Source organism: Pundamilia nyererei, unplaced genomic scaffold (genome assembly GCF_000239375.1).
Source record: "Pundamilia nyererei isolate P.nyererei 1_Seehausen unplaced genomic scaffold, PunNye1.0 scaffold00120, whole genome shotgun sequence".
Taxonomy (NCBI): domain Eukaryota; kingdom Metazoa; phylum Chordata; class Actinopteri; order Cichliformes; family Cichlidae; genus Pundamilia; species Pundamilia nyererei.
Window position 1 is genome coordinate 592,028 of NW_005187521.1, and position 20,155 is coordinate 612,182.

Consider the following 20,155-nt stretch of genomic DNA (forward strand, 5'->3'; position numbering starts at 1 on the left):
TCCAAGCCCTTTTCAGGTTCCGGAGACATGAGGGGACACGTCTGTTAGAGGAAGGCTTGGAACTAAAGTTTGTATTTTTATTCACAACAAGTTGAAGCTTGGTAACAGAGGGGGTGGATTCCTGGTTTATGTATAAAAAAAAATGCTTTAGTGTGTATGATGGAGGTTTCAGTCAATCTTCTTCTTCTTTTTTTAAAAAAAATGTTCATCCATCCACAAAATGAACTGTAGCAACTAGAGTTGGGTATCTTTCACATTTGAACTGTTACCAGTACCTACAATTTAGTACATTCATATTCTCTAAAATAATACATTTTACACATAACACCAGCTGCCTTGGTCACTGTTTGACAGTGTGTCTAATGTTGACATCAGTCCCTGTTCGCATACTGCAATATTAAATAGAAATGTTAGAGTCTTTGCCTTTGAAAGTTTGTTAATATACTGCCTGTTTACGATAAATAGCATTGTTATAAGAAATTTCTGTGCCGCTAGTCAAAAGACATCAACCTATTTCTCAGACAACAACTTATCCAACTACCTAACGGCCAGATGTGGATAGGGTGGCCGCACTTACAGTTTCATCTTTATCATCATTAACCATGGGTTAAGCTTCCTCTACGATGACACACGTGCTAACGTTAGCTGTAGGTCTGTATCCAACATGGTAGACTCTTCACATTGTATATTTTGTATTTGACCAGTATTTCTTCAGATTGAATGTGTTGCCATGGTCGGCTTTGCGTTGGGTAAGATAAATGTGTTGAATTGTAAAAAGTTAAACCACACTTAGACTTTCAGGATGCCACTATTGCTCTTTGAGTTTGTCTGGTTTCTTGCAAACATTGTCTTTACCTTTCAAAGCTGTAAGGTGACTGGTGTTGTGAATAAAACTCAATTGAACTAAATTCAGTTTCAGCATGCGTGCTATTACATGGGCTTCCTCTTTTTCTTCCTCTGACCCAGGTGTACTCTGTACCCAAAAACTTAGTAGGTTTAAATAGGTGTTTAGTAGAACCGACATAATTCAGTCAGTAGACTAAAAAGTAAAAGTTAGGTACACAGTCCTGCAAGTAACTTTGGTCAGTAATGTTTCATATAGCTAACAAGTTCATATTTAGCAGTTAATTTTTCACTAAATAATTCTCTGAATCATTATCGTAAGCTACTTTATGGTTATTGTTAATAAGAAAAAGTTAACACAGCATGCTAACAATATTCTTTTTAGCTAGCACAACAGTTGTTAGCATAGTTGACTGTTGTTGCCTCACTGGGTTTTTCTATAACCCATCGGCTGTGTGTGTGCGTGCAAGCTAACCACTATTAGCCAAATGCAACCAAATCCACATCTGCCACTAACAATCACACTTGCTAATAGATCAGCTTTGATTATCTTACATCAAATAAGGTCAGACAACTGAATCTGTTGATTTAAATCTATACTGATAAGAATAAAATGGAAATCAATTAGCTAATCAGAACATTAGAAGGCTAACAGACTCTTCGGCTGATCAGAGTCAGACGGATAGAGACGCAGAGGAAAGCTATCAAGAGAATGAGGAGTCCCCTATTCATTAACAAAACTGCCGGTATAACCACTGGCACAAATCCAATATCTAATTGGATCAGGTTTACTCCAAGTTTGTGATGAGCTCAGAGGTTTTGCATCTGGACAGCTTCTATCAGAAATGAAACAGAAAAACGTCATCTGCCTGTTCATAGAGCCCCTGTACATTTGTGCAGTTTGTGTGATTTAATGGCTGACAGAGTAACAAATTCCTCTCTTTACATAGTAAGCAAAGAATCCAAGCATACCAGTAGTAACAGCTAAATCAACTCTACCCTTATCAGATACAAAGCGAAAAGATATTTAGGTCAGAGGAGAGTGCAGCTGTACAACACAATGTGCAGTGTTAGGAAAACCAAACAAAGTGCCACTTGCTGCAAAACTAATCAACTTCACACTGAAAACATTTCAAAAAGCCAAACATTGGGTCGTGATATCTTTTTTTCCATCATTTATTTCGCAAATGTGGCATAAACACTTGCAAAACAACATCTTAAAGTTGGTCCAGTAAAAAAAAAAAAAAAACGACAACAAAAATAAAATAAAATAAACCACTTTTATGATTTAACACTTTGTTTTTCAGCTTTCAATTCTGTCACGGAAATTTAAAACCTATATCTAGTCAAACTGAGGGAGCAGACTGCTGGTATGCGTTTCCAAATTCTTATGTATTTTAATCATATATAAATATCCAGTCTTCTTATTTCCTAAAGCATTGCTAAGAACGACTGGATAGAAATGCCATTAAGATCTACATAAGAAAGGGATTAGCAGACTATAAAATGTACAGTTTTTCGAAAAATTTAACTTAATATTCACATTCATATATAAAACTTACAAAACCTGGATCTTTCAAACCCACTAAAAATAGTTTTTTTTCCTGTTACTGTTGAAAGATCATTTTAAATTACCATACATTTTTAATGGATTATTTATGTATTATCAGCATCATTAATGTCATAATTTCTTCCATATTATTTTTTATATTTTTTGATTCATTTAAAAAAAAAAAAAAAAAAAAAAGAGTCAATAAATTAACATGCTACCTCGGTCCCTGAAAGCCAATACTCGACTGTGTTACTGGGTGAGTGTGAGACAGGTGTTTGTGTGTATTAGAGTGTGTATCCGTGTGTGCGTGTGTGTGGCAAGAAACAGAACACATAACCTGTTAGCACACCTGCTTTCAACTCATATAGGGGGTGGTCGGGGTGAGGGTGGGGGTTATATCCAAGTCCATACAAAAAATAATTCATTGTAAATATATAATATATTTTTATACATATTTGAATATATTTACAAATATACCCAGCACTATACATTATACTGTGTATTTTTTCCTCCAGGATAGTTGGGAAGGTTTATCAATAAAACTGAAAAAGAAATGCATTAATATTACAAAATAAACAAAAGTTTTGCTTTTTTTTTTATATTTGCTCTCCACCTATTCTTCTGTTTTGTTAGTCGCAGCTCTGTCTCTTAGTCCATTTCCTATTTGCCGTCCTCTTCTGGTCCCTTGTTTTTTTCCACAAGTTCACATGAACCCATACATTCTTCCAGGAGTACACAACAGTCTTGGGATGCCAGCCACTGGAATTGGACCACCAAACATTGTTGATTGCAAAAAAGGACAAAAAAAAACACTCTGGGTATAAACATGAGAACCAAAATGAAAAATCTCTGTTTATATCAAGAGAGGAAGAGGAGAAGAGTCCCTTGGGAACATCACTTCATTCAGTCAGTACAAAAAGGCTTCTTTAAGGTCCCTATCCTCTCCTTTAAGACCTCATGTGAGCATGTCCTATATTTATATATAAAGTGTGAGCGTATGGCAGTATGAGAGTGTGACAGCAGCGCTGCCACCACCCAGTCCTGTCTGGGCCCATTAGTCCACCGGGAGCCACAGGAGGTGATGGGGAGGGCGGGTGGAGGAAATTTGGAGCGTGTTTTAAGACTCCGACAGGTAGGATTAGGGTAGGTCAAACTAGGTGGACGAGGGTGGATGAGGGCTCATGTTTTGACATTCCCGTTGATGTGCTGGTACTTGGGGAGGCAGGGCTCGTCCGGTAATGGGTCGTGGGAAAACACGGAGTCGTCGCCGGAGGAGCAGGAGCTCCGAGTGTCGGGGAAGCTGGGGGAATACTGCTCTGTTGGGGCACACAGGTCCAGATACTCCTGCAGACACAGAGAGAGGAAAGGGAGGGTTGGGTGAGATCGCTTACACGCAGAACAAAAGGAAGGAACGTTTCGAAGACGTAAGAGGAAGAAGATCTAGAACAAACACAAGAACGCAAATTTCATGCTGAAATCCAGTCGACAGGATTAGGGACTTTCCAGAGCATTGGGAGAGCAGTGGAGTAGAAGAGTATCACCTTTATTATGGTATTTATCCAAACCCTGGGAGGACTTATGAAATGAAACAGAAAAAAAATGCAATCTTAAACTGGATACTGTATGAAAATATTTGCAGGAATAATAGGTAATAAAGTGAATGTTGGACTGCTGGCTGAGCTTGAAGCTAGCAGGGCCGACCTGGACTGGACGCATTTTCCGTCCACCACAGAGTGGTTTGAGATGGATAGGATTTGGGGACAAGAGGATACATTTAGAGAAGGAAACTTGGGTAGGGATGTGGCATAAACCTCAATCTCACTTCACTCCAAACAGATCTGATATCTGACACTGAAGCTCCAGACATAAGTACTACAAGATTGTTGGAAAAAATAAAGAAACTGGCAGAGCACAGCTAAATGAAAACGAAATAAGATGGAAAGCTGTTATTAATTTTTGACTTTAGCCAGCATTGGGAAGTTGTTTTGGTCTTTTCTGTCAGCCGAGGCAGCCTTCTTCCCCCCTTTTTTTCCCCTCCCAGTCTTTCATGGCTGTTACTGGGACAAGTTGTGAGGAGGAAGAGTTCTTGGGGTTTTGTAGAAAATGAGCATTGGCTTCCATTTTCCCAGCTCAACACGAAAAGGCTCATATTACTAAAGATCTCCACATCTGCCAGCGGTTTGGGGTAAAAGGGAAAGGATGGAGAGGGGGAAAAAAAGCAAGAAAAAGACGCTTTATTACATTTCAAAAGTTCAAACTCAAAGTGGGGCTTTGCTGGCATAAACTCCTGAAGCTCGAGCTCCAGAGAAGACGAGTCCTGACAGCTTTCCATCGACGGCCTCTTTTCAGGTCGGCACTCGGATATCACACGAGACAGGAAGGGGAATGGAAAAAATAGTGGGCCGTCATAAGGAGCAAAGTATGGATTTGATGATTGGGCAACTTTACTTGGCCGTAGCAACTATGTTAGGCCTGGATCAAATCATCTGGCCCCTTTTTTTCGGTCACTATTTAGGCCTTATTTCAATAATGTCGCGGCTAATGCACAAAAATCCTTATGCAACATTTTTCTGACACATGCATGCATTGGCAAGAGCGTAATTTGGTTTGGATGGAGAAGCTTGTGTATCATATTATTATTTTATTGCTATGGAATGCTCAACTCCCATTTGCCAGCAAGGTTTATGTAGTGTGAATTCTGACCACCCAGAAATCAAGAAGACAGGGCTGCGCTAACCTCATTGGTGCTCAGGGTTAGGATGCGATCCAGATCCTCTACTAGCTGCTTGAAGGTGGGTCTCTGGGATGAGATGGCATGCCAGCAATCTTTCATCATCATGTACCTGAGAAAGAGATAATTATGGTCAATTTATTAAAAGAAAAACTCTGGGGATGAAGGGAAGGACAGCAAATTGTTTAGGGAAGTATACAGTAAGCTGCTCACCCAGATTTCTCCATTATCAAAGAAAAAAAAACAAAAAACAAACTGCAGACTCTGACTTTTTTTTTTTCTCCCCACATTGTGGAGCCCTGCTGTTGATTAGAAACATGTCTCTCAGTGTTTTGGATTTATTTTAATACTATAATGTGTACTCTCTGTTTATCCGCCTCTGCTATTCCCCCATCAGCCCTCTCGCTGTGGCACCGCCACAGAAACTGTGCCATTGTCTGCTGACTGCAGAGGTCTCATTGTGAATGAGGACACTGATAGCAGACAGGCACAGCTGTGCAGAAGCCCGACTGAGTGGACACAGAGCCGCGTAGTCATGGATCTGATGGGAGACTGGGCTGGCATTCAGTCTCGATGCACGACGTGATGTGTATTTTGGTAGCAGCTCAGTTGGAGAATATGTGCTTTTCGCAGAAAAAAAAAGAAGCTAAACTTACAGCTCGTTGGTGCAGTTTCCGGGCTTGTCCATGCGATGGCCCTCTTTAAGCAACTTGAAGAGCTCCTCAACGGGGATGCCAGGGTAGGGTGAGCCCCCTAGGGTGAAGATCTCCCACATCAGCACCCCAAATGACCAGCTGGCAACACAAGAATGAACATACATACACATTAACATGTTAACCAGGGTGTTTAAGAATGACTAGAGCAGGAAATATATATCTGTGTAAATAGTGCTCCAGAATTTGCAAACCAGTACAAATGTCCTTAAGCTTCTAATCATTTACATACATAACATTTACTTGGCTATGGGTTAGAAAATTACAACAGTGTGACAGCCGTGGTGTCAATGCCCTCTTTCTGTTGTCCAATGACTCGTGGTTCAAACGCACTGCCAGTGCTACTCTGGCCCCGATCTCAATGATGGCTTTTGTTCCCGGCTGGCCAGTTGCACAGACTCGCATTGTCTGATCGCACCACACCAAAACAAACGCTGGACCACCCACTATTGACAAAAGAGCCAGAAAAGACAAAAGAACTCCAGAGATGGCTGGTGACTATTAATTTTTAACTACTTCCTCATTGCAGCATCCGGTTGTTTAACATCATCGGCTTTCATGCTGCTGATGTCATCATCGCGTACCGAGCGTTTCAAATGAATCATTCGAGCAATGACAGCACGCTTGATTCATGTTCACCCAATGGCTGCAGCTATTGTAACGTGCAGACACATTGGACAAAACGCAGTGTGTGCACATGCATTCAGGCAACCACAATCTGTGTTAGTGGTCTAACTAGGCAAGTATGCACAGAGAGGCAGGTTGGCCATTTATCAGGATCTTCCATCTGTTTACACAACCAGCCAGCCAGGTTTCTTCTCTGCTCTATCACTGCACTTGTTGACACACTCATTTCTCCTTTCTGAGATTGTAACCATCGCTCAGCACTTGTTGGGGAGAACAAGTTTGTGTCTACTTGCAGTCAGCCATGACGTACCAAACAAAGCAACACGCTTGGGGTCAATTTACCTGACCTGGAATGCGGCCAGGTGGATCTGTATGTACTCCAGCCAACTAGATGCAGAATCTACTTAAAAAACAACCAGTCAATAAACATTCAGTTGGGTTTTTTTGTTCTCTATTGTTGAAATTTCTGATGACAGAATGCAGCACAAAAACCAGAGAATAAATGAATATGCGATTCGTATGCAAATATGAATACTCGAGGCCCTGAAAGCTGGACTGTAAAGTCCCCATTTGTCAAAACAACAGCACACGAGTTCAATTGGAATTCATGTATTCATTTAATCTGATGTCACGTATGGATCGCTTGTCATTCTGGCGACCAGCGTAAGCGCCGCTCCAACTGCACCTCTGAGAAAAAGCCAATTACTAAAAGTGAGTGATGAATCGTAATTAGCGGTGAGCTAATAAGCAGAACTACAGTGGCCACTTCATGACTGCACCCCACCCCCCATTCAGCTCCTCCCCCTTGTACTTCCTAGGGTTATTGATTGCTGCTGTGGAACACGAAGGGCATCATGTGTACTTACAAATCCTTATGTGCACAAACAATACACAGAGGCACGGACAGGAAAGAAATTCTCTATCAAAGGGCTTAGACGGATAAGTGCTATATTTAGTGTGCTACTGCTGTAGGACTGAAACACACACACACATAAAGCCTCCCTTCCCAGGGGTCAGCATGCAAGGCATTTATCTAATTGCCACATACACTTTCTGCCGCCAGTGTCTGGAGCAGAAGCTTCAAACAATGCTGTCAGAACACATAAGACTCAAACACCAAAAAGAGAGGGACGCGCTCCCTTTGTTCTGTTTTTAGAATGAGTACTCTTGATCTTAAAAAGAGACAGAGACAGAGACAGGTCAGCAATTCACATACCAGATGAATGAAAATAAGAAGAGTAGGGGAAAAGGGGGGGGGGGGTATTTTGATCGTGGAACTGCTCCAAAATGATGATCCACATGTTCAAAGTGTTGCTGAATAAGGAGAGGAGAGTGAAGAGGGGATGGCAGGGGGTTAAAAGAGGCTGGATGCAGGGAGGATGAGGCCTGCACGGGGAGGCTGCAGCATTGTTGCGTTTAGAGGTGCATGGGGGGCCCAAATAAGACGGGAAACTTCCGAGCAGGGCCAGAGGAGCAGGGGTGAATCAGAGGGGGAAAAGAGGAGGTGCTGGTGGGCTCCGGGTTCCTTCTAGGCCCTTTGAAGCCGGCCAGATTAGTAACACGGCATTGGCTCCAAGTCTAGCGTGTAATCCTCACTTTTGCCACAGACTGGCCACTACTGGCCCCCTACAGCCAGTCATCCCCCTCAACCTAACACTCACCAACACTGCACCAAAAAAAAAAAACAAAAAAAAACAAAACAAAACAAAAAGCCATCACCTACCCTCTGTTCCTGTACCCCATGAAAAACAATCACTCTGACTGCAGGCTATAGAAAATAGCTGTGACAGCATCTTTTACTTTATGATAAAGCTTAATGTACCACTGATGTGAGTAAATGGATTCTGGATTATTTACAGTGGTGGGACACAGAAACACTTTGTTATATACTTACACATCACTCTGGTGTGTGTAGACCCGGTCGAAGAGTGCTTCTGGAGCCATCCACTTCACCGGGAGACGACCCTGAGGACGGACACACATACACACACACACACTCAGGTGAGAGGTCAAATAAAATGTACCCCTTAAAAGACTGCCGAGCTCTAAATTTCTTGCTTCATCAGCAAGAAATTCAAATCCCTCAAGACCAGGAGATCTCATTACTCCTGGAAAAGCTGATATGTGGAAGTAGTCAAGGGAATAAGGCACTAGAGGAGCGACTGTCTAGGGGAGAATGGATTTCCCTGAGGAACGTTTACATTGTTAGGGCAATAGAGCTGATAAACAGGGTCACGGATAAAGAAGAGTTTATCACTGTAGCATTGAAACACTTGCCGGGAAGCTAAGCGTAGCTGACAAGGCGACCTTGGTGAGTATATATTATCATTCAGACACTAAATAGGTATTCTTTAGTTACAGATGCTGTGGTGGGCAGCAAGTTAAATACACAAAATCTGAATTTGCTGTAGTTTTCATTCATTCCATAAAGAATTATGAAGCAATTCAATAAAAGGCTGATGTAAAGTGTCCCATTCCTGTCAGACCAATGAAGATTAACAGAAATATTAAAAAAATGCAGCACTACAATGATGCCTCTGTCTTTATTGGTCCCGTTTCAATCATTGTCGCATTTGCTTGCCCTAATCTTCGTCACCGTCAGCATCATCGAATATTGTTGTTGTTGTCAGCTAGTTCTCAGCGTGATTGTGCATGCGATGAAAAGGCAATCATGCATATGAAATGAGGATGCGCAGGCAACAACGTTCTGCGGTGGGAAAGAAAGACACCACTGGGCCGCTATGGAGATGTCAATTACGGCTAAGCTGCTGCTCCCTCCCCTCTCGCTCGGTCTCTTTTCTGGGCTAATTGTATAAGTGTCGATGGAACCAAAAGAACAAGAGACTGAGGGGTAAACAGGCAGAGTCTCCAGAAGCACTAGATTCACAGGCCGCCTGGGAACCTGCAGCCTTTGCCAAGACACCAGCGGAGGAAACGGAGTGAAACAGAAAGATGAGGGAAGGGAAGGAACTGGAGCAAAAGGAGAGGAGGGTGAACTCATCCCCCGCTGAAGCTCTCCAAAAAGCATCCGCTGACACGCAGAGTACTTACATTGGTCGTCTTTTTATAGTAGTCGATGTTGTGGACATCCCTGGCCAGGCCGAAGTCGGCGATCTTCATGATGTTGCTCTCTGTGACCAGGACGTTCCTCGCTGCCAGGTCTCTGTGTATACACTGAGATGTGGATTGAGAAAAGAGGGGGGAGGGAGAAGACGAGAATAAGACAATTACCTCATTCTGTAAATAAATCAACTTGGAAACAGGTGCATGCTTTATTTGGGATGGTGTTAAAGTGTCTGTGGTGCATGAAATCATCCAGAAATCTCCTGCACAAAGGGAGTGCTGAACTGAATAACATGACGCCACATCGACTACACAGTCTTCAACAAGCCTGGATCAGTAAAGATTCCTCGCATACCTTGACACATGTATGGTTGTACGTATGCACTTTAGCGTGTGCGTGCGTGTGAGGCAGCGTGCTCTGTCACATTCCAACAGTTAGAGGGAGCGTAATGCTGTTTTCGGCCAACATGGCTGCACCTCTATTGTGAAAACTTAACAATTCTTCTACACAGAGGGGCTTTTGTAGTGGAATGAGAGACAATGTAGGGATTTGGGCAGAGAGGCGGGGTAAGAGTTGTGTTTTTAGGAGACAGTATTCCCACAGTGAAGCACATACAAGCTTCTACGTAAAACCTTTGTGGATACAGCACATCAAACCCTCTGTGTGCTGGCACCGAGATCTGTTTTGGCAACCAGCAAGCGTGCGATCGATATGAGAACAGGGCATTGTCTGTGTCTGTGCGTGTCCTCTCCTTACCTTCTGCGATGCTAGGTACTCCATGCCCCGCGCCACCTGATAAGTGCAGGAGACCAGATCTTTGAACGTGAGCTGTTCGTCTGAGACACGGGCGATGTCGTAGGAGTATTCCATGCCGGGTGGCCGGCGGGCTCGGAGGTACTCCCTGAGGTTACCTTTGGAGGCGTACTCGACTATGACATAGAGGGGGCCTGCACAAGAGACGGAGCCAAACAAGTGTTTGAACTTGAATTATTCCCTTTGAAACAAAGTGACAAAATTCAGAGTGAATTTTAATGACAAACAGAACATTCAGATCATAAAACCACCGCTTGCTTCATGGAAATTTCTGCTCAAAAACAGTTGAGAAGGGCTGTGTGAGAAACAGCATTAAAGCAGCCAGTCTGTGCAGAGCTGCATTTCAACAGTTATGTGCATTTCCAAAACTCAGAATAGCCAATTCTTTTTCTTCTTTTCTTTTTCACAGTAATTGCTCCAAACACAAATCTGCATATGAATAGACGATTCCTGTTGCTTTGCATGCAGCTGAACAGCCCGTGTGCACAGAAAGGGACTACGCTCACTGAAGAGCAAACCACTGACTATCATGTGATGACAATGTAGCTTTTTATCATCTTTTTTAGTGACAGCTACACTGGAAACCTCAAAGACTTTAACATTGTCCCCTGAGACTAACTAAGCAGAGTAAGCCAGTGGGTTTTTAGTATTGTTTTCATGGGGACTCAACAAGTGTGCTTAAGGGCACTAAAGGGTCCTGTGGCAAACCTTTATGGCATTGTACAGAAAATCAGCAAACTCATCTGCATATGCATGCACACTGATTCTCACAATCAATGCACTCACCATCTTGTGTACAGGCCCCCAAAAGGTTAATGATGTTCTTATGTTTGCCGATCATCTTCATCATCTCCATCTCTGACACCAGGTCAGACAGGTCTTTCTCGGTGGCGTCATCTAACAGCAGAAGAAGTCACATATTAAAGGTTGCAAAGAGAAGGTCTGAAAAACACACACCCCATATTCCAAACGCCCCTTTAACCCTTTGGCTCAGGACTAAGGAGCTGTCCCTTTAGACAGCACCCTGTTTTTTAGGTGCGCCTGATTAAGTGCGGATGACAGACAATGTCGGCTCGAGTTACAGCAGCGAGGGAAGCTCCCCACAATGACTACAGAGGCATCCTTTCAGCACCAGGGCAAGGGAGGAGAAGGAATTAAAGACGTTCAATCTGGATTCATTATCTGCTGCACAGGCTCCTTTTGTCATGGAACTGATTGAGCAAGTGGAGATATCCCAATAGCCAGACTGGCATTGCCTGCATTCCACTGCACCGTTACCGTATCTGGAGTCGTTTTAAAAAAAGCAGACGTATACTGTCGAGGTCGGCCCAATAGCCTGCTGCCATGTCTGATCTCACCGTACCCCGCAACCTCAAACCAACCCAGTGCCCCCTCCTCCTGCTTTCATTAATCTCAGCAGTGCTGCTAGTGTGACTTACTTCTTTGTGTGGGTGCTGACTGAGCTCCAGCCAGCTGCTGCTCTGGGGTCAGGTATGTAACCGCACCCTAACCCTTACCTTCCCAACCTGCATCCCTCTAGCTGTCACTCAGCAACCACCAATAACGAATAATAACGACAGCCCCAGGCTCCACCACGCACCTTTAGTGAACCCTCACTGGAGCATAAATCACCTATAAAATGTTCTCACCTTGCTCAGAAGACACAATGAAGTAAGTGTACATCTTATCCCCGCGGTCTGACACACAACGCTACTGAGACTCACTTACCTTTCAGCATCTTGACTGCAACAGTTACAGCCTCCTTGGGTTTGTCCTTATCGATGCCCAGGGCCTCTGCCATTACGACTTGGCCAAAACAACCCTCACCAAGGGGTTTGCCCAGGGTCAACCTGCAGCCACAGAAGGAGAAGCAAGAAGGGAAAATAGACAGGAAGCTGATTAGCTGCAGAAAGGGAGACAAATGCATGAGGCTGATTTGTGTGCACTGACTCACCCACAGTGCTGCAGTAAACAGGTTAGAGTGTGGGAGAGAGGGTTAATGAAACCTGGCACAGAACCAGCTTGTCAACCTCACCCTATCGGTTTTGGGTTTTTTTCTCTAGACTGCTACGTTTAAATCAGATTGTGTCTGTGCGAGTGTTTTATTGGCACAGCGACCGCAGCCTCTGCCAGGGCAGTAGGTAGGAAGGCAGACGTGGCTACGATAATCGTCTGATAAAGTCAGGGAGAGCACTAATTTCTAAACTGTTTACCCTCTCTTGGCATGTTTCAATATACACTCTTCTCAAGTCATTACACAGAGCCTACTTTAGCCTTAAAACATTGGCCTCAGAAGGATGGAATTCTTCCTTTAGTTTGCCTTACAGGTGCATGTTTCAAAATCTGGTGTTAAATTTAACGTCCAAACTCTATTACACTGATTTATCAATCAGGGGGAGAAATTCTTACACAGGCTCTTTCATAACTTTGCATCAGAGCTGCAGCACCAATCAGACCACTGAGCTGGTAGTGTAGCCTCCTGTCTGTTATTTGATTGACAGTAGAGGCCCTTACCTTAAGGCTCAGTGTACAGGCTATGTAAATATTCAAACTGGGACATGAAAAAAGCCTGTGGCCCTTATGTAGTAACACAATCCTCTGTCTGTCCACACTCAATGACAACCAGTCTGTCTTTCCAGCCACACATAATCAATGTTATTTTTCCTGCACACAAACTGCAAACGTTAGCATTCCTAAGCCTTCTGCAAGCCCAACGTGATCCCTCGGGCGGTAGGATGGCAAGCAAGGAATAAAGACTCAAACAGAGGCATGCATTTAGTCAACCCAGACAAAACAACTATGGTTGCTTCATCTAAAGGGGGTCTAAGTGTTAAAAAAAGCAAACCTCAGCAGAATGCCATTCAGCAGCACACACTCACAAAGTCTAATATGACACCAGAAATGTTTTTCCCCCACTGATGACTGGTGCTAAAAATTTTTATTTATGATCCAAGTTCTGTTTTTTTAACAACTCATTTTAACAAAAGACAGGCCTCCTTTCAGACTAACAGCTTTGGATTTTCATTTTTCATTTCAAAACGCAAGGCCTCAAGACAGCTTTAAACTGCTCTAACCTTTGCTGTCCTTTTAAATCCACCCTAAAGCTTATCACTGGCTGTAGTTACTGTGACTAACCGAAACCTCAGCGGTGCTAATTCCTCTGGTATGAAACCGAGCAAACACTCCTAGCCCAAACATGCAGATGAAAGCTGTGAATGCTAACCACTAATTAGCACAGCTTCGCTCCTTCCCAACAGAAGCATGTGTGTGTGTCACTACGGGTGAGCGAGAGTGTGACGTAGCAGTCGTTGTAATGATGAGGCGGTGTGCAGCGTGCCAAGTTCAGGTCATTTTACTAAAGCACCAACAGATGAGCCAGCAGCCCTTTATCTCAGTTACCACAACTGTGCTTTAACAGTTAGTCATTAAAGTCTGCACTCTTCACCTATAAAAATGATTAATCTGATCATTTAGCAGCTGAGATCAAATCAGATAGAGGCTCAAAGACGGCCCCAAAAAAGTATTATGCATACCATCAAACAATTACTGCACACAGGCTCTGAATCCTTAGTGTTTTTCTGAATACCCCCTTTCAAAAGAAAGCAGGACTGGGTAGCAGATCAGCATTTTCAGGTGTTTTTTGGTTTATGCAGGAGCTGAATTTGATTTACATAATTGTCTATTTGGCATTTTGTAAAGTGGTGAGACATGCAAATAAGAACAGGGAGTTCTTATTTGCGTGACACGAGCCTAATCTCAAATTCTTTTCTGAGGGAAAAAATAATCAGTTATGGTTTTCCTTTCTTCGGGGTACAAAAACACCAGTAAGTAGGAAGGATAATGTCTGTGACAGGAAAAGGAAGAATATTTCTCACCTGTCTCTAGAAAACTCCCACCGCGGATCCTCAGGAAGGTCGTACTCTGGGATTGGCTCATCGTGTGCAGAGCTCCGCCGTGTCGTGATGCGCACCAGAGGCGTGCTAGAGTTCATGGAAGAACTCGAGTCTGCTGAGACCTGCAGGATGAAAGGGGATTGGCTGATCACCGCGGTCTGGATTCACAGATCAGTTAGAGCTCCGAGGCATCACTAGAGGAGTAATTGAGGCATGTACGACTGACTACTTTATTTACAAAATAACAACATTGCTGGGAACTCTGGCGCGTCAGCACAAGTAGTATATTTGGGAATTCCACATTTAAGGCTTTGGTATTACGATAAAGTCGTTCCCAGAGCCGGAGATTACATTTCAATGATGATTAATTGAGCAGCAACAGTAATTTTGATAAATATGTGTTAAATGCTCAGCTTCGCCACCGTCTCCAGGGCTCATCTCTCCTCCCTCCAGCCCAACCTTACCTTGACACAGGAATCAGTCTCTCTGCAGAATGTAATCCAACACTTTTTGTACCTTTTGGTTTTCCTTTGAGGGAAAACTGTGGCTCATACACAGGGTAAAAAAAAGAAAAGGGAAACAAAAAAGAAAAACTGTGGCTGCAGTTTCAGGCAGCAGTGCTAACTTGTACAAAAATGCACGCCACCTAAATGAGATCTGGAAGTAGATTCTTTAAGATACCACATCAGTTGTAATCTTTGTGTTATTTACAAGCGTATCAACCATGTATGAAAGCCCTGAGAGGCATGTGAGAAAGAAACAAAACTGATTACTGCATTTTTTTATCTCAAGTCTTTGCGAGCTCTGTTGCTCTTTATACGACATGGCCTTACTTTGGTCTTTTAAAAGAAATGGTTATCATAAAAAAACAAAAAAATAGCATGTTTTTTGGTTTGTTTGTTTAAATTGTGGCAACACCTTCATTAGGAGAGAAAACTATGTAGCTCAGATTGCGCCCCAATGTTTTTTCCCCTCACCTCTCATTATTTGCTATGCAGCTTTTATTTTTTCAGCATTCCTCTATATCAGGGGTTGTCAAAGGTACAGCTGACAAAAACGATCCCATTTGGCCCCTCGGACTAGAAGCGTGAAAACTGCAAAGAATGGGTCCCAAATTTGGAGACTTTTTACTGCTTATTTATTTATTTTAGTGGAGAAGCATTGTGTGTTGCAAGGTTAAGTTTATGCAAACCAGAGGTTGGAGTCCTCATTCGTTTTATGACGTTCTTACTGACAAAGAAATAACCCCTGGCCTGCTGGACCACACCAAAGAAAGGTGATCAACGCAATGAGCCATGCTGACACATTTGCTTGACTTGCAGCATGAGTGTTTCTTTGTAATGCAGTAAAGTGACTGAATGTGGAAAAAAAAGTGCATTATTATAGTTCGATTTGTAAAAGAACCAGTAATTAAAAGTTTATTTAATAGATTATTATGCACTGGCTGTGCATATCCAACCCACTGGAGATTAAACTGGCCTGTAAGATAAGTTTGATACCTCCAGTAAAAACAACTATATCATCTAAACTGTCTGTTATTATGTTTTGTGTTTTCAGCATGTATGCAATGTGTGTTATTCTCCTCTAGAGGTGTAAGATGCCTTTAGAACTCTTTATCTACTTTCTGTTACCTGGCGGCGCAGGGGGATCTGCTTGGTCAGTTTGTGAACCGCTGGCTGGCCACCAAAGTCGGGCTTCTTTGCAGTGTTCCTCATGCGGCACACCACCACAATGCCCACCATGCAGGCAATGAGGAAGACGCCCGCGCAGTATATTGCGATCTCCACGTAGTCTGGGGAAATGGACTCAGGAGTTTTCTCAAGGGCTGAGGAAAACAGAGAAATGGCAGCGAGGGTGAGGTCAGGCGAAGAAGGTTAAAGGAACACTCTCTAGGATTGCTCACATACGTGCTCTCCATTTGCACAGACAAACACGGGTATCAGACAGACAAACACAGAGACAGATGCTCTGGAGGTGACTCATGTATAAATGTAATCACCATCAACGAACTATCTAAACAAAAATTATTTTGTTGCATATCCTCTCCTCTCTATTTTTCCCAGCATTCCTAGTTAAAAAACAAAAAAAGTCTAGAAACTCCGTACAGGGCTTAACAGTCTAAACAGACAATTAAATCTTGACTCAGCCAGTCCAACCAGGCCTGCATCTGTCTGCATTCTGTGCTAATGTTGGAGACACGCGAGCACAAACCCACACCCACAAACGGTGGAACAATGCACGCTTCACTTCAGATTGCAAAAGGGAAAGCGCTGTCCTATGTGGTTGCGTATCGCCTGAACTTCCTGTCAGAAATGGTCTTAGTTTATATTTGAGTGTGTGTGTGTACACTATAGAAACAGACTGTTCCATAATGCATAGCCTCCAGACCACAAACAAGGCTTTTGTACAGTACAGCCAACCAAACTGCCTTTCAGCCAGCTGGAGGTGAAGCTACTGTACATGTAGGAACCTTTCTTCAGCCTACTTTGTATCTGCTGGTCCAAAAACCACAGCGCACACACACACACACACACTCACACACAGAGGAGTTACAGCCTTAAAGGCGCCAGCCATGCAGATAGAGCTCATTGAGTGTAATAAATATTGCATATTACTCCCAGAGGAAATAGCCTGCTTGTGATCATTATGCGGTATTGTTTACAGACAAAACCCAAACTATTATCTTGTTACAGCCTTAATGATGGTTTAATACTGGCTGTCTGTTGACAGCCAGCTACTCTCAGTCACATTTAATGCCCACTGTACTTTTTGAAAGGAACTTGAGCATCAATAATCACCCGTTTAGCCTGGAACTAACTCGTCGATGAGTTTTACGTTTCTCATCCTTTGGCATGTGTAATTACAGCCCGGACATTCAGCAATGGACAAAAATAGAGGATAAAAAAAAAAAAAAGGCCGTTGATAAATGACGACGCACACAAGCATAAGACATTCACTGTGCAGAAGTTGAAAGCTTTGGCTCTGATAATTGAGAAAGTCAAGCCAACGTGAAGCGAGTGTTGAGCTTTAACTTTCAACCTTTATTTCAGGGAGAAATAAGAGTTTTTAAAAGATTCCAATTATCAGAGCCAGAAGGGGGTAAAGTACAGCTTGAGGCATAAGGGGGAAAAAATGCTATTTTTGTGGCACTCAAAGACTTTCCCCGAGAAGCAGGAGACAAACAAGAGCAACAGAAGAAAGGCAAACCTTCCCCACGTTTTGGAGTCTACAGATACTTGAACTGTTGCTGGAGCACATCAAACCACCCTGTCATCTGCTGTGAACATTCAGCAGCTCACCAGGCCATATCATATTATAGAATACAAGCTCTCCCTGCTTTTTGCAGTGCATTGCCTTGGATGATGGCCGCGCTGGCTCCTAGCCATAATCTGCTATTTGAGTTGTGTGAATTAAACTCCAGAGGGAGGATTTGCCTTCCAGAGAGATAATTGAAATGACACAATCCAATCATTTTTGGAGAAGAATGAGAGCGGGAAAAGAGAAACAGAAGACAGTACATGGGTGTATATACCTGGAAGCACCGTCAACCAAGCAGTGTGATAGGAGATCCCAATAGAATTACCCGCCAAGCACGTATACTCCCCAGCATCTTCAAATGTTACATTGGGCAAGTAGAGAACTTCTATCTCCTTATCTGTGGTGTTAACACCTGCAGTCTGGAAGAGGAGGAGGAAAAGAGGGAAGGTAAAAGTAGAAGAGTCAAAGAGAGAAATAAGGACGGAGAGAGAAAGAGAAAAAAATGAGACCCCACAGCACCAAAAGAGAAATCAGAGGAGCTGGATAGTATCCATCGTTGCAGTTCCATCTAGAGGAAAGGATGTTGGGAACACTCGGGGCTGGAGAGGACAAGGGGACACAGATGGAACCCAATATGCCACCAAATACATGAGGAAAACAGAACAAGTGCACCAGAAACAAATACCCAAAAGGTTCCCATCACCCACAGAACCTGCTAAGAAAAGGCAAGTCTAAACCACACATTAGACACATGCACAACACAGAGCGAGCATGGAGAACACTGCAACACCATGCATCACCTTGACACAGCTCGCACAGAGAAAAGATGCTAGCTGTGTCAATTTTGATGTCTAGGTGTGCGGGCTCGTCCAGTGCTTCCATGGTCTCACCATTCCCAGGTAATGACGGGGGGTGGGGGAACAGCTATTACACAAGGGCGCAACATAAAGGGGGAAAACGGACTGTGATACCAGGACAACCAAGGGACCACCAGCAGGACCACCACAGCACAGCAAGTCAGGATCGAAGCCTATGAAACCACACCGGAAGGTAGGGAGGGAGTGTAGGTGAGTCAGGTCTCATAGGTTACCTGTGATGACAGTCAGCCAGCCCGACTGGCTGACCTCGCCTATATAATTGGAGGCTTTACAGATATATTCTCCAGCATCTTCTTCTGTCACGTTGGTGAGTGTGAGCACTTCCACGTCTGAGCTGTTAATGCCTGAACGCTGCAATCCACATACACACACATTCTTAGACACGCACATCAAATGAATGAGCAGAATTAGTCAAACATCACGACTACAGCTACTGCATATGGATCTGCAGGAGAGAGGAGAAAGCAGGAATCCCCACGGATAAAGCCTGGCACTTCATCAGGGGAAAAACAGAGTTAGTTCCTTATATGACTGCTGACATTCACCTGGAGTCACTGGCAGAACGCCACAACGGAGGGAAGGATTTTTGTTTACGCAGAAATAAAATCTAAAAGGGGAAGTGAGGCGACGTACCTTTAACACTCTGACATAGGGGTGTCCATCTATGCCGTAGCGGCTGCCGTTTTGAGTGATATGTTTTAGCCACTGGATGTGAGGTTGCGCATCACTGTAGACCTTGCAAACGAAACGGGCATCCTCTCCTACGTGGACAGTGGTGTTGGCCGGGAGGCCGGCCTGAAGAATAGGCCGATGAGGAGACCGCTCTGTTGAGAGAGAAGAAAATTAGAACATGTCTAAATGCCTGCCACTTCCCTTTAAGAGTCTCGTAGTTAAATCTGATGTTTAAGAATGTGAACGTTGATTTGTGCTTTATGCACTGTGAGTGTGAATGGTTTTTCCGAGCAGCCCAGGCAGGTATAATCGTGGTGATCCCGATGTGTAAATCTAAGAAGCTCTTGAAAGCTACAAACAAAACAAAGAGGAGTATCTAGCTCTAGTAAACAGAAATCAGGTAGAGGAGGACTTTTATAAATCGAGGCGCACATTGGGGGTTAACCTAAACTATGTGCCCGTCTCAGAAAGTGGAATACCTTCATAGCGCCCTCACATCTCGACTTATCTGCATTCTTTTACAAGCAAACATTTGCCCAGAGCGAGACCTGTGGAACAATGCCCCCTTTCAAACACCACCGCTATGAGGAGCCCACCAACCCCCACACTGACAGCAACCACCCGCTGCCACTAAACTCTCACACACGCACAAAGTGACATCACCGAGCCGGGGGCGCCGCAGCGCCTTTCCAAAACAAAGCCTGAAGGTAACTGTAGTGAATACGTTTGTGCCCGTGTATGTATACGTGTCGGGGTTCGTCACGGGGGATGGTCAGAGCGTGGAGGCTGGGAATTAGAGAGAAAGAGGGGGAAAAAAAGGGGGGGAATAATTAGCAGGGTGAAAGGAAGGAAAGACGAGGGATCGACAGATGGATAGTGCAGAACCTAAGAGGTAGAGACTTCTTCCATATGTCTGCATTTGTCTCCACGCTCCACCTTTTTGACATCTGTCAGATCAGATCAATCCCACCCCTTATTCCTCCCTCCTCCCCTCTGCACATTCCTAGAGCACGTCTTGTTTATTGTCTCTCTTTATTTGCCCCCATTTTCTCTCCTCTCCCATACTTCACGAGCCTCCGCACCCTCTCGATCTTTACAAAACAGGGAGAGG

The 20,155-nt window shown here is 43.6% G+C and overlaps 1 protein-coding gene across 6 annotated transcripts in view; it reads right to left on the reverse strand.

The window, feature by feature from the left end:
* Positions 1 to 2,975: 2,975 nt before the first annotated feature.
* fgfr2 (fibroblast growth factor receptor 2) overlaps positions 2,976 to 20,155 on the reverse strand; it is a 37,033-nt gene continuing 19,853 nt past the window's right edge. For 3 of the 6 annotated variants that reach the window (XM_005742374.1, XM_005742378.1, XM_005742373.1), the window contains 12 exons: positions 19,006 to 19,196; positions 17,769 to 17,913; positions 15,862 to 16,061; positions 14,219 to 14,358; positions 12,072 to 12,193; positions 11,130 to 11,240; positions 10,287 to 10,477; positions 9,518 to 9,640; positions 8,361 to 8,431; positions 5,783 to 5,920; positions 5,133 to 5,238; positions 2,976 to 3,739 (listed from right to left, as the gene is read on the reverse strand). In XM_005742374.1, coding sequence (XP_005742431.1) covers positions 3,575 to 3,739; positions 5,133 to 5,238; positions 5,783 to 5,920; positions 8,361 to 8,431; positions 9,518 to 9,640; positions 10,287 to 10,477; positions 11,130 to 11,240; positions 12,072 to 12,193; positions 14,219 to 14,358; positions 15,862 to 16,061; positions 17,769 to 17,913; positions 19,006 to 19,196 — 1,703 coding nt within the window. In that variant the 3' untranslated portion in view covers positions 2,976 to 3,574. Of the gene's footprint in view, positions 3,740 to 5,132; positions 5,239 to 5,782; positions 5,921 to 8,360; positions 8,432 to 9,517; positions 9,641 to 10,286; positions 10,478 to 11,129; positions 11,241 to 12,071; positions 12,194 to 14,218; positions 14,359 to 15,861; positions 16,062 to 17,768; positions 17,914 to 18,584; positions 18,724 to 19,005; positions 19,197 to 20,155 lie in introns of all 6 variants that reach the window. The other 3 variants (XM_005742377.2, XM_005742376.2, XM_005742375.2) reach the window with 3 other exon arrangements.